The 14,527-nt window shown below is 36.1% G+C and overlaps 1 protein-coding gene across 2 annotated transcripts in view; it reads right to left on the reverse strand.

The window, feature by feature from the left end:
• Window positions 1-2,144: 2,144 nt before the first annotated feature.
• GLRA3 (glycine receptor alpha 3) overlaps window positions 2,145-14,527 on the reverse strand; it is a 172,491-nt gene continuing 160,108 nt past the window's right edge. The window contains exon 9 of one of the 2 annotated variants that reach the window (XM_081495562.1): window positions 2,145-2,829. In XM_081495562.1, coding sequence (XP_081351688.1) covers window positions 2,551-2,829 — 279 coding nt within the window. In that variant the 3' untranslated portion in view covers window positions 2,145-2,550. The remainder of the gene's footprint in view (window positions 2,830-14,527) is intronic. The other variant, XM_081495561.1, reaches the window with a different exon arrangement.

The raw sequence follows: 14,527 nt of genomic DNA on the forward strand, positions 1-14,527 counted from the left end.
ATATGAGTGAAACATCAGAGTATTTATTTTTTATTTTTTGGTTGTACCATGCGGCATGTGGGAATCTTAGTTACCCTATCAGGGATTAAACCTGTGCCCCCTCCATTGGAAGCACAGAGTCTTAATCACTGGACGGCCAGGGAATTCCATTTTAAATTAAAAAAAAATTTTTTTTCAGAGTATTTTCTTTGCATAGGGAGACAATGTTAAGTATATATACCTAAGTAAAGTTTAATACTTTTAAGATAGATTTCTACCATTTCAACACCCTTGCTGAAAAAGTTGTTTAGTGGCTAGTATTTTTACATTCCAAGTTTCAAGCTTAAAAAAAGAGACACTTTTAATATTCTCAAATGTAAAAACAAGTGATGTTCATAAATTTCTTTAGGGGCATAGGTTCATTGCCTATGTCTATGTATGTCTAAGCAAACATTGTATGTTGGCTTTTGGCAGAATTCATTTAATTTAAGCAATGAAGAAGAACTTTAAAAATAAGATGTATGAAGAATAGAAAAATGTATTCAAGTATTTCAGAGATATGTTGAGACAACACATAGTTTATCATCGATTCAAACCAACTAGCTTATCCTCAGAGAACACAAACAACATATCTAGCTTTAATCTACCTTTAGTACAAGAATATACTTCCTGATTTTGGTTCATAAACACTCAATAAAGAAGGACATGTTTAACTTCAAGATGCAGAGTCCTCAAAATAAAGTACATTGTAGTATCTTCAGTTGTGGCATTTTCATTTAATGGCAACACTTTTTCCCCCCAATTGTACTTTAAATTGTACTTTAAATTACCTACAAAGTAAGAAAATTTAGTCTTTTAGTAGCAAAAATTGTCAAATATACATTATTTTTAAATTTACTTTTTTAAAAGTACAGTTAGGTAGACCAAAGTTCAATAACATTGAAACATTTTAGCTTTAAATGGCAGCTCTTGCTTTTAGTTTAATAATAGTTAAAAATCAGAAAATAGTACCGTCTTGCTCAAAAGTGCCTTATTTTTCCCTCTTAAATCTGAGTTAGTTGTTTTCTTTGTGATTAAACCTTTCTCTGCCAGTAATTTGGCTTGAGTTTCCATCTAGAGAATCTGACCAGTAATTAAACATTTTAAAAAAGGATTATACAGCTTTTTCAAAATACAACATTGATGATAAAAATAATGCAAAAAATAGCAAAACTGGAAAAGAATCAGAGTCTGGTTCAATTTAACCCAAAACTCTATCATATATTTGCACTTAATTACACTGCACGAAATGAGTTAATATCCCATTGTAGTTGAAATAATTCCATGGGGTTGCCGATAAGTTTTAAGTAAAATTTTTATTTAGTATTATTCACAACTAGTGGATGTCTTATATATTGAAATTATTAATTCAGAAATTCAAAACAATCAATTCTCATTTATAGAAGTAACTTATTTATATAATTTAGAATTAAAATCTTTCTTCCTTATGTTTAGGGCTAAGAGTTGGAACCCATATAACTTTGATGGGAAGTCTGTTCTTATTTTAAAAAATCTTCCTAAATCTATTTTGTTTTTATTAAATTCATTTTTACCAAAATGTAAATACTATAATCCCACTGAATTTTAAAGTTTCATTCTAAACTAAAATATAAAAGTCTTACTGAACATTGTTCAACTATATCGAAACAATAAACATAATTACTTACAGATGATTAAGCAACTATTAAAAATCTAACAAAACAAAGATGCTGGATTGAATTTTTTCAGTGTTTGGCAACACTTAAAAATACATAGCTATAACACTTTTTAAAAGCAATAATGTTTTTAGTATATCTACATTCATTCACAGATATATAAAGTTAAAAACAGTAGATTTTATGTATAATGTGATTGCTTAGGCCATTAAAAACATTTCCAAAGAGGGAGATTTGATATTTTAAATGATTAAATTTAGTACATAAACAATAAAAGTTTTTTACTTTAATCTTTGATTTTAATTTTCTATTACTTAAGGTAATTCAATAGCATTTGTACATACAATTTTCTATTACTATTGAGTGAATTTGTCACTTAACTATCTGATTATTTTTCTATTTTGTAACTACAAGTATAAGAAAATATTTTAAAGCCTCAAGCTACAGTTTTAAAATCTTCAACATTTCCTGTTTTTTTTTTAAAGTTTTATGTGCAAATTTTACTTTTGTGATATTTAATACTGAATTGAAAACTCAAAGAATTTCAAAGCAGTTTTCACATGTACTATTATGTGACATCATATTACATACAAACACATTGACAATACTATGTTCACTTGTACAATTTACTGTGAAAGAACAGATAAGCTTAATGAAATAGAATCCCAATAATACATATATTTTGTATTCATTAAAGGAATCATAACCGCCTCATGACTTTGCATAACAAGTCATAATAACACCTTTCCATATGTCACTTGAGCACAATGGTCATCATTTGTATACCACACACACACACGCACACACACAAACACCTCTATGGCAAAAAGCCTTCCCTCTGAGTTGACAGTTTGTACACTTGCACACTCCCCAAGACTTAATCTTGCTGCTGATGAATATCCTCATGCCTAAGAATTTTATAGATAACCCAGTAGAAAATATTAAAAATCAAAAAGGCTAATGGGAAGCAGGCTCGGGAGATAGTGTCAATCTTCTTGGCCCGGTCGATAAAGACCTTCCTCATCTCATCCGGGCTCTTCGGCATTACTTGGACAGGATGACTGGGGCCCTTTGGGGTCACACCTTCTTTGGTTTGCAGACACGGCCCCATTCCGTAAGCTGTGAAGCTGAACCGGCTTTCCCTTATCTCATCATCCTGTCATAAGAAAAATAGAAGCACTGAAGTCATAGAATAAGGCAAGGCATGTATAACAAGTGCTTCAGAACCATAACTGAGGCTTTATCATGATAAATGATAACATTATTATAATGAAAAGATAAAGCATATCAAGGTGAGTTGACTTTTGTTCCTATTCAAGTTTTAATGATTTATCCTGCTGTATCATATAGATGAGTCCATTCAATAAAACTCTCAAGTGTTATGTTTTAATGGAAAAACTAAATATTCTGGTATTCTCTACATATGGCCAGAGCATCTAACTAAACTGGGCAAGAAAAAATTCTGTTTGGCTAGTAAGTTATCCAACATCTGTTGGGTCATTGAAAAAGCAAGAGAGTTCCAGAAAAACATCTACTTCTGCTTTATCGACTATGCCAAAGCCTTTGACTATGTGGATCACAACAAACTGTGGAAAATTCTTCAAGGGATGGGAATACCAGACCATCTGACCTGCCTCTTGAGAAATCTGTATGCAGGTCAAGAAGCAATGGTTAGAACTGGACATGGAACAACAGACTGGTTCCAAATCGGGAAAGGAGCATGTCAAGGCTGTATATTGTCACCCTGTTTATTTAACTTATATGCAGAGTACATCATGAGAAATGCTGGACTGGATGAAGCACAAGCTGGAATCAAGATTACCAGGAGAATTATCAATAACCTCAGATATGCAAATGACAACACTCATGGCAGAAAGCAAAGAAGAACTAAAGAGCCTCTTGATAAAAGTAAAAGAGGAGAGTGAAAAAGCTGGCTTTAAACTCAACATTTAGAAAACGAGGATCATGGCATCTGCTCCCATCACATCAAGGCAAACAGATGGGAAACAATGGAAACAGTGACAGACTTTATTTTGGGGGGCTCCAGAATCACTGCAGATGGTGACTGCCGCCATGAAATTAAAAGACGCTTGCTCCTTGGAAGAAAAGTTATGATCAACCTAGACAACATAATAAAAAGCAGAGACATTACTTTGCCAACAAAGGTCTTAGTCAAGGCTATGGTTTTTCCAGTAGTCATGTATGGATGTGAGTTGGACTATAAAGAAAGCTGACCACTAAAGAATTGATGCTTTTGAACTGTGGTGTTGGAGAAGACTCTTGAGAGGCCCTTGGACTGCAAGCAGATCCAACCAGTCCACCCTAAAGGAAATCAGTCCTGAATATTCTTTGGAAGGACTGATGCTGAAGCTGAAACTCCAATACTTTGGCCACCTGATGTGAAGAACTGACTCGTTTGAAAAGACCCTGATGCTGGGAAAGATTGAAGGCAGGAGAAAAGGACGACAGAGGATGAGATGGTTGGATGGCGTCACCGACTCGATGAACATGAGTTTGAGTAAGTTCTGGGAGCTGTTGATGGACAGAGAAGCCTAGTGTACTGCAGTCCACAGGATTACAAAGAGTCAGACATGACTGAGCAACTGAACTGTATGGGAGATGTGTAAGTAATTGAATTTGAGTAAGTAAGTCTGAAATGAAAGCCGATGACCCAAAGTACACGTAACTGTTGTAATCTTACAAAAAAAACTGGAAATTGATTTCCTAGTAGTCTTTAAAAAGGATGTTCATTTATACTGCTAATAGTTTTCACTTCTGTGGGATTGTTAAGGCTAAATAACTGTTTTCTTTGATTTTTCTTTATCTTTTTGGAGAAATAATTGACACAGAACTGTATAAATTTAAGGTGTACTGCGTGATGGTTTGACTTACATATATTGTGAAATGATTACCACAGTAGATTTAGTGAACATCCATCATCTCAGATAGACTAAAAAAAAGAAAAAAATTATCTTTGTGGTGAGAACTCTCAGGGTCTATTCTTTTAAAAACTTTCCTATATATCATATGTGCTATATCTTACAGCAGTGTTAACCACAGTTGTGTTGTACACTATGTCCCTAGGGCTTATATATTTAAAACTGGAAGTCTGTCCTTCTAACCACCTTCCTCCACTGACCATCTGTTCTAGAGAACTGAGTATTTTCAAACCTTCAGAGAGCTCCCTACATAGACTCTTATCTCAAAACAGAGAAAAACCTCTTCAGATTTAACATATGTCATGAACAACTATATGTTTCTCATCTGTGTTTTTCCAGTGAACTGTTAGTAAAGGGTTAACGCCAGGCCTGGCTGTTGAGGACTGCAGAGAAACACTAGTCCTTCCAGGTTTGCAGCATTGTTTCCTTGAAAACAATGGCCTTAAGGTAACAGGAATGAGGAGTTTGTGCCCTGTGCTGTGGCTCCTGCCCTGGGGGAGCTGTGTGGTGGCTTGAAGAGTCTGAGGTCAAAAATGCTCTTGAGTGCTGCCCCTCCCCCCTCTCCCCACCCCCCTCCCTCGAGATGGAGATGCTGTGTCTGGTGTGTTGCCTGTCTTGTCTGCTCCTGGAGGACTGAATAAACACAATATCAGGTTAAAGTCTACTGTGTCTGGAGGGTCTGACTGACAGTTTGAACTCAAAACCTCAGCGGTGGTGATGGAAGGTGACCTGGCTTTCGGACCCTTTCAGTCTCAATGTGGCCCAAGTTTCTGGGAGGGAGTTCTGATGACAACTTGACCCTGATCCTCTCTGAGTATGAGATAGCAAACACCTTCAGGGAAAATACTGGGGATAAATAGTACTATTGGGAGATGGATGACACAGCTGTATGCTCTGTTGAATTGGAAAGAGGGTGATCATTGAGGTAAAATCAATGGGAAACTAGGTTATAAAACAGGGGAAAGTGGCTCAAGATACAATTGATAATTGATAATCTCTGTGCAACTGGGCTTCCTAGGTGGCTCTAGTGGTAAACAACCTGACTGCAATGCAAGAGACATAAGAGATGTGGGTTCCATCCCTGGGTCAGGAAGATTCCCTGCAGGAGGGTATGGCAATCCACTCTAGTATTCTTGCCTGGGAAATCCCATGGATAGAGAAGCCTGGCAGGCTACAGTCCATGGGAGTCTCAAAGAGTCAGACATGACTTAGTGACTAAACAAAAATTAATAATAATAATAGAAGGAAAATAAATTAGATTCCTCAAGCCTTATCCTCTGACCTACACTCTGATAGATATGGTGATTCAGGGAGTCCCCTAGGCCTGGGTTCCCAGATGGCTCTCCTTTGGGCAAGGAAGGAAGGTATCATATGATTTGTAAAGAAGTTTACCCTAGCAGCTGACATGCTGGGTTTCACTGATGGGAAAAAAACATCTGGGCCATTCAGAAGAAAGAGCTTGGCCGGAGGAGAATCTACCTAACAGCTCTCTTGAGATGACTTTTAAAACTCAGACTGAAAAGAACGAAAATTGACAGGATTCCTTTGAAAGGTTTCCTGGCAGATTGTCACCAGTTGGGAGGAAGGAAATGGTTTCAAGTTCCTGCAGCTGCTTCCCTTAAGGAACCCTGTTCAATCTGCTGCTTTCATCTCAGAAGTTAATCCAGTGATGCCAACGAGAATGCAAACAAAAGGGGTTGACAGGGTGGCTGAATTGACTCCATCTGCAAAGTCAGAAAGAAGTCTGAAGGCCAAGTTCTCCTAGCCCAGTCCTGAGTGGGGTCCCAGGCTGTACAATGGTTAACATAGAATGGCTGTGGGTGGTAAACATAGCTCTTTGGGACTGTGGAAGCCAGTGTACCATGTGCAGTCAGACTGTTGGAAAATGAGATGATACTAAGAACAATATTAAGAAGCTGATGGGGCACAGTGATGCTGGGTTCGTAGGCATCATGGTCATAGTAGAATGACCATGATGGCATCCAGATAGGAAAATAAGGGACTAAGATATATCCAGTGGGCTTCCCTTGTAGCTTATGGACAGAGGAGCCTGGCAGCCTACAGTCCATGGGGTCGCAGGAGTTGGACATGACTTAGTGACTAAACCACCACCAAGATATATCCCTGATAGCTCAGTTGATAAAGAACCCATCTGCAATGCAGGAGACCCTGGTTTGATTCTTGGGTTGGGAAGATCCTCTGGAGAAGGGATAGGCTACCCACTCCAGTATTCTTGGGCTTCCCTTGTGACTCAGCTGGTAAAGAATCCTCCTGCAATGCAGGAGACCTAGGTTTGATCCCTGGGTTGGAAAGATCCCCTGGAGAAAGGGAAAGGCTATCCACTCCAGTATTCTGGCCTAGAGAATTCCAAGGACTGTATAGTCCATGGGGTTGCAAATAGTCGGACATGACTGAGCAACTTTCACTTTCAAGATACATCCAGTAGGTGGCATCAGCCAAAGACTAAATGTATTAATATAATTGGAAAGGATGTGACCATGAATGAAGAACCTGGCCATTTTCTGTCTTGAGCCTAATCTTGGGCTATTGCTCCTTGTGCCTGCTGCGTGCAGTCATGTCCAACTCTTTGACGGCTGAACACTTGAGTTCACTAAAGAAATCCCCCCAACAGCCTCTACCAGGATGGACATGGCAAAAACTGTTTAGGAGTTTCATTATAGGAATTCCAGGGTAGAATTAATTAGGTAATAGAGTCCCCATCTAGTTGCTGGCTCAGAAGGGAACTATGTGCCAAGGCAGATGTCTTAGATTGGCCTTTGACATAGTCATGGTGGTGTCCAAACCACGCAGCAATGGATATAACATGTCCCTCTGTTGCCCACTGAAGCCATTGATCTGGTCAGAGCTTGTCCAGAATATTAACAAGATTAAAAAAGAAATTGCTTGAAAATTGCCTTTGGATTGAATCTCCCCAGGACAAGCGCTAACACAAAGCTGACAGATGGAATGCCACTAGGGTCTTTGCCCAGGGCTCTTGGAGGAGTCAGTTGACCATAGAAGAAATAGGGCTGCCCTGGTGGCTCAGATGGTAAAGAATCTGCCTGCAATGTGGGGGATCTGGGTTTGATTGCTGGACTGGGAAGATCCCTGGAGAAGGGAATGGCTACCCACTCCAGTATTCTTGCCAGAAGAACTCCATGGACAGAGGAGTCTCACGGGCTACAGTCCATGGAGTCACAAAGAGTTGGACACAATTGAGTGACTTTGAGAGAGAGAGTCCATATTGGGCTTTGTTTCCACTATAACAAAAGCCACAGCTGAAAATACTATTTATGGCTTGAAACAGGTACTTTTATATAAGTCTGGGCCCCTGGAATAGATCTCTTTGGATAAAGGAACACATTTACAAATGATCAGTGTATAAAATGGCCCAAGAGCACAACATAGTAAGGGTATATCAAATTCCATCAGCTCACAAAACAGTGGTTTAAACAGAAATTAAAACATTATCACTAGGGACTTCCCTGGTAGTCCAGTGGATAAGACTCAGATCATAAACAATAGAAGCTGTATTGAAACAAATTCAATAAAGACTTTAAAAATGGCCCACACAAAAAATTAAAATCTAAAAAAAGAAAGAAAGAAAGAAAGAAACACCATTATCACTAAAGACAGGATGGTCAGGACTTGAACTGTTGGCTGGTTGGTTCACTGGATGAGTATGCAGACCACGTGGTAACAGTAAGAAGCAAATGCCTTTAGAAAGGTTTCTGGTTTCTGATAGTGGATGTGTGTGTGTTTGGCAGCGGGGGGTGGGGGTGGATAGGAAGGCTATTACTTAACTCTGTTCCACCTCACAGGTTTCCCTTTTGTATTCTTTTGTATCACCTGATATCGTGGTTTTGGGTCCACGACTATATTTTCCAGCTAAAGGGCTCATTTTTACTCGTGATACTATACGTATTTATTTAGACTAGAAAGCTATTCATGCTCTCTGTGGAAGAGAGATCTAAAAGTCCTGTGTGCTTGAGTAGCTGGAAGGCCTCCCACTTAGATGAAGGCACTTTATCTGCTGTCTCTCTTGCTTCTTATCTTGCTGAAAGGCTGAGCAAATGACATATGAGATCAAAGCTTATTTCTGTCTTGAAAGTACAAATGCCTCCTCAAACCTGTAACCAGAGCTATGGAGCTGCACTGACAAAGCCACTTTACTTTGGATATTAATTTTAATAGAAAATGACACTTTTGAAAAATTGAAACTTCAACATCATCATGCAGCATTGGACTAGCATGAAAGCTGGACACAATTTGTAAAATGACCATATTGTATGTGTACGCAATAATGACAGTCCAGGCTAAGATAATACTTCTCACACTGAGGTCCACACAACAGCTGTCTCAGAATCATCTGGAGGCATGGCTGAGATCCAGTTTTCTGGATCTCAATTGCACAGATTTGCACTCATTAACATCTAGGTTGTCCCTGTTATCTGCATTTCCAAGCTCTCCAGGTGATCATAATACTCAAATGTGTAGAAACAAAAATTCCCAAAAGATACAGTGCAGCTATCCTAGTTAGCTGGAATTCATGGTGATGTAACATTTTTTGAATTCCTCTAACTCTTTCTAATTTAAATTTTAAGTGGTAGTTTATGAAAACATACTCTGTAATGACATTTGGGCTAGTACTGAGGTATTATTTTATTTTTTAACAATTCCTGTTTTTCATGTATATTATCATATGTGAAACAGAACACCATTCCATGTTTGATGCATGAGACAAATGCTCAGGGCTGGGGCAATAGGATGACCCAGAGGGATGGGATGGGGAAGTAGGTGGGAGGCGGGTTCAGGATGGGGAACACATGTAAACCCATGGCTGATTCATGTCAATGTATGGCAAAAACCACTACAATATTGTAAAGTAATTAGCCCCCAACTAAAATAAGTGAATTTATTAAAAAAAGAAAAAAAAAAAACAGTTCCTGTTTTTAAGTAAGTTTGTGTCTAGGAGAGGCTGTATGTGAGCCTATTTGTATGAGCTGTATCTTTACTCATTTTTAAATTTATGATGGACTGAAGAATATTTTAGGAATAGAATTTTGACAATTACATTTTATAATGTGGTTTGGTGCTATATTGTTTTCAAAAGCATTTGGGATATGACTTCACTAACAAATATATCATCAATGGCTTTTCTGTTAATTTTGGAGGTGAAGAAATAGAAATCTTCCATTTCAGTAAAAATATTTCCCTTGTTAAAACCTGTCATTCAAACATTTTTGGGGGCTTCCCAGGTGGCAGAGTGGTAAAGAATCCACCTGCCAATGCAAGAGATGCAGGTTTGATCCCTGGGGCAAGAAGGTCCCCTGGAGTAGAAATGGCAACCCATTCCAGTATTCCTGCTTGGAAAATTCCATGGACAGAGGAGCCTGGTGGGCTACAGTTGATGGGACTGCAAAAAGTCAGACATGACTGAGTGACTAAGCACATAACTAAAAAGTATATCAAGTTATTTTATGACAACTAATTTTTCTGCTTTGTAAAACTCAGTCAAAAGATTATCCTGTGTTTATGTATGTTTACAAGTGTTTACACTATTTACAAGTGTTTACACATACACATACACTATGTATGTTTACAATATTCTTTATTCCAATTAGCACTCAAATATTTTTTTGAGATAATTAATTTTTCTGGAGCTACCTTCAGCTTGGCTTTCTAATAGAGTGAAGGCCACAAAAGCAAGGTTTAGACAAACATCTAAAACTTTTGACTCACTATAGGTTAGCCAGTGTTTAAAGTTCATGAAATTAAATCCCTTTACAACTCAAAATATAGAGAATAATAAAGATTAAATAGAATGAATTAAAAATGAACTAAAGAACATGGCTGATTCAAAAAGTAAAATTGAAGAAACAGCTTAGTTTACCCACAAGTCAATTGTCTCAATATGCTTCAAGCAAGTTAGAAGGAAAGGCAATAAAAAATACAAAAAGTCATTTTGTTGGTGTATAATTCTTTCTACAGGAGGACCTGTTTTCACTAAATATTGAAATGAGAAAAACATTTCAGTAATTAAGCAGCAATACTGTGAAACATTCTCAGTGCTTTTCCACTTTATTTAGAGAATTATGCCAAAGATTGACTCATGTAACATGCATATTATAACTAGAATTATTACAGAAAGAAAATTCATGGGAAGATATAGTCATTCAATTGAATTTCTTCATCTTTATCATCAAACATAATATACTATCATATATATGAGAAAAGAGTTAATTTCCTATCCTCTTTTTAGTTTTAAAATAGCAACCAAAAAAAATCTTATTTGTTTGCTGGCGTGGTGAAAGCATGAAGATTGCTAGTGAGTGGCTACAAATCATTAATCATATGAGACAGCCTGAATGATAATTAATTATGACAATTACTGTGAGATACAACAGCATTAAATATGTTACTTTCATCCTGATGTTTTCCCCCTAGTGGATACCTTTGAGATGTTCTTTATACAATGAAGATGCTGAGTAAATTATCCTAAAGGTTGTTTTGTTCAAATAACTTTCTGTAACTTTTAATTGTCAAATAGAAAAATGACAGAGGAAGGAAAAGTAAATTGATATTAATTCTCATTTATATGATTTCAAAGTATGTAGATTTTTTTTAATATTTTTAAAATTTTTTTGAAAGTTGCTAATTAACAAAACAATGGCTTGATTTTGTTGAGAGAAATAAGCATCACTTAGAAAATTCTAAGGCAAGGTGAAGTATGTGAATGAATTAAAAGTTGTTCTCTAAAATAAGTATCAGCCTAAAACAAAAATCCTCAGTTTAATTCATCTATGTACGTTTCCGTATCACCCAAATATGGAAGGCTTAAAAGAATACAACTATGTATGACGTTGAAAATACTTTAGACTTACAAGTCAATTGTCAATATAAAATTCCTTGAAATTTAGCTCCCAGGAGAACCTTGCATTTATTATGGATGACATATGAATTAGCTGGGCTTCCCAAGTGTCTCAGACAGCAAAGAATTAGCCTGCAATGCAGGAGACCTAGGTTCAGTCCCTGGGTCAGGAAGATACCCTGGAGCAGGGGATGGCTACCCACTCCAGTATTCTTGCATGGAGAATCCCATGGATACAGGAACCTGGCGGGCTACAGTCCATGGAGTCACAAAGAGTCAGATACGACTTAGCGACTAACACTTCCACTTTCATGAAGTAGTTATAAATTAGCCAAATTTATGCTTGGTGTATTGAATTTAGATTCAGAAATGGTTTGGAGATTATTGAATGGTAAAATGTAAGCTTAAAAGGATGAATATTTTAGGTGAAACTTTATGAAAATATGATACATCGGGGAATTGAAAAGTCAATGAAATAATATTTTTTAAAAATCTGCATATATGTTTCTAACTAAATGTTCTAGGTTCTTTCAGTGCCAATTTATCATCATAGGATGACATAAGATAATGTTTTACAGTAGATAGCATATATAAAAAGCAATGTGCCTATTTTATTTAACTTTGTGATGGAAGTCACTACACAGCATGTGAACTTAAGTAGAGACTATATTATTGTGTTGAACATTATTTTCCTAAACAGACATTTCAGAGGGAATAGAGCTCTAAGAAATAGTTGTATTTAACATATACTCGGAATACTTGTTGCAGGAAATAATCAAATTTTTATAATTTTTCTTTTACTTAAGAAGAAATTTCTAACCCCTGTGCCTCAGTCATTCAAGTAGAATTTAGTTTGAAATTGTTGAGAAACTACTTTTTTTCAAGTATATATCAAATACTTGCCTATGAAAGAATATCTTCTATTTTAGAATATAGCATAAACTGACCTGCAATGGAAACTTTATAAAATAATTCCATGTATACAGGTACTACATTGCTTCCAACAATGAAGCCTCATCCCTTCAACCAAAATAGTATACATATATATTTATAACTGGGCTTATCTGGTGGCTCAGTGGTTAAGAATCTGCCTGCAATGCAAGAAACCCAGGTTCAGTCCCTGAGTCAGGAACATCCCCTGAAGAAAGGAATGGCAATCCACTCCGGTATGCTTGTCTGGAAAATTCCATGGACAGAGGAGCTTGGTGGGCTACAGTCCATAGGGTCTCAAAGAATCGGACACAACTGAGCGACTAACAATTTTTTCACGTTTTTCATATTTATATCTGTCCTAAGAGTCTAGACCTCACAAAGGGTATTAATACAAGGCAGAAAAATCAATTGCTATTCTCAATAGTTACCTTGAGTTATTTTTTAAATATAGGACATAAATACATACACAAATAAGTTTTTGTACAGATAATCAAAATACAATTATTTTAAAAAGAAAACAAGCAAAAATATACTCTTGGCAATTATTTTTTGAATCTAGAATTTGTGGTCCATTCTTATTTCATTTGGATACACAAGTAACAATTAATATACAAGAATAAGCAGGAAGATATACTAGAACACCACGTGTATGTATTTTCGCTCAGCAAACTGTTGCATTATTACATTGCAAAGCAAAAGCTGTATGAAATGCATTAAAGCAATCCCATATCATCCATATTTCTCAACAAATTACATATGTTCAGAAATATTTCGGCATGTGTTTAAATCCTCCAGGACTAAAGTAATGACATCATACATGGGAAGAGCAACTTCTAACCAAAATACTTTTGTATCATGCATACACCCACACACACAGCACTGGGGTTAAGCATTTATGGCAAGGTGCGGTGGTGTGTGATTGGCACACAGCAGGCTAGAACAGTGTAGGGTGGGGAAATTTGGATACAAGTGCAAACGTGTATTTTTTCACAGTGTACAAAAAGGATCCCTTGTACTTTTATAGGGGAAAAGGTAAGGCGTAAAAGATTGCATGCAGTGCCTAGGCCAAATGCTAAACCAAGTTAAAACTTTCCCTGGAATAATATGTTTATCAGTATAAGGCCCTTTGTTATGAGAAGCTTTCTATAATGGGGCAATTTTATTTACTGCCTCTTCTGCCGAATTAAAATACTACGAAAAACATGCAAGTCAGTACTCATGAAAAGAAAGGGTATTCGGTTAATTTTTAGACTTATCTTGATTATGTTAGTTTAATGATTTAGATTGCTTAGACTGTTAGTAAGCAAAGTACGTACTTTTGGGTTTTTTTTTTAATGATAAATTCATTTGGCCCAGAGGGCTATTAGGTTGAGAAAAATTGTTATCAAAAAGTAAAAATGATCAACCTTAATTATCATCAACCTGAATGATAATTAGAATGTTATAAAAATAAATGTGATGCATATATTTCTAATCAAATGTATTTGCATTTATTGTATTTGTAAAATGTATTTGCATTTTCTTAAATAACATAGTTAGTAAACCATATTGTTTCTTTTTTAAAAACTAAGTATTTATTGACTGTTAGCAAAGGAAATCTGTATTTTCATCAGAGTTATTTTTGCACTGTTTTGTCAGGCAATATCTAATTGAATATATATTTCATACTAACACTCCTTATGTACTGTTTAGTTACTGAAAATTTAAATATATACCTCTCCCAAAGAGGCAACTATGCATTATTATGAAAATTCAAGGCAATGAATTTTTTTAAAAAATTAGTTAGGATAATCACATAAAACTAATTGGATCATGTGAATTCCCCCCAGGGATGAAAATTAAAGAAGTGGGTAGCTACAGTGGGAACAACTATGAAATTTTAGTAGAAAAGAAAAATAGTTGAGGGAGTATTATAATATAGGAATATATAATATAGGAATATATAATATAGGAATATAATTAATAACTGCTTTAAAATAATCCTTGGTCTAGATACCTGTTATAAAATTAAGATCACTTCACTATTCATCTAACAGTATGTCTCTTGTGTATTCACCTAGTTATGTCTATTCTTAACTGAGGTTTGTGGTAAAAATCATCTGGAGAGGTAT

Source organism: Giraffa tippelskirchi, chromosome 1 (genome assembly GCF_054371585.1).
Source record: "Giraffa tippelskirchi isolate mGirTip1 chromosome 1, T2T-mGirTip1v1.2.pri, whole genome shotgun sequence".
Classification (NCBI taxonomy): Eukaryota; Metazoa; Chordata; class Mammalia; order Artiodactyla; family Giraffidae; genus Giraffa; species Giraffa tippelskirchi.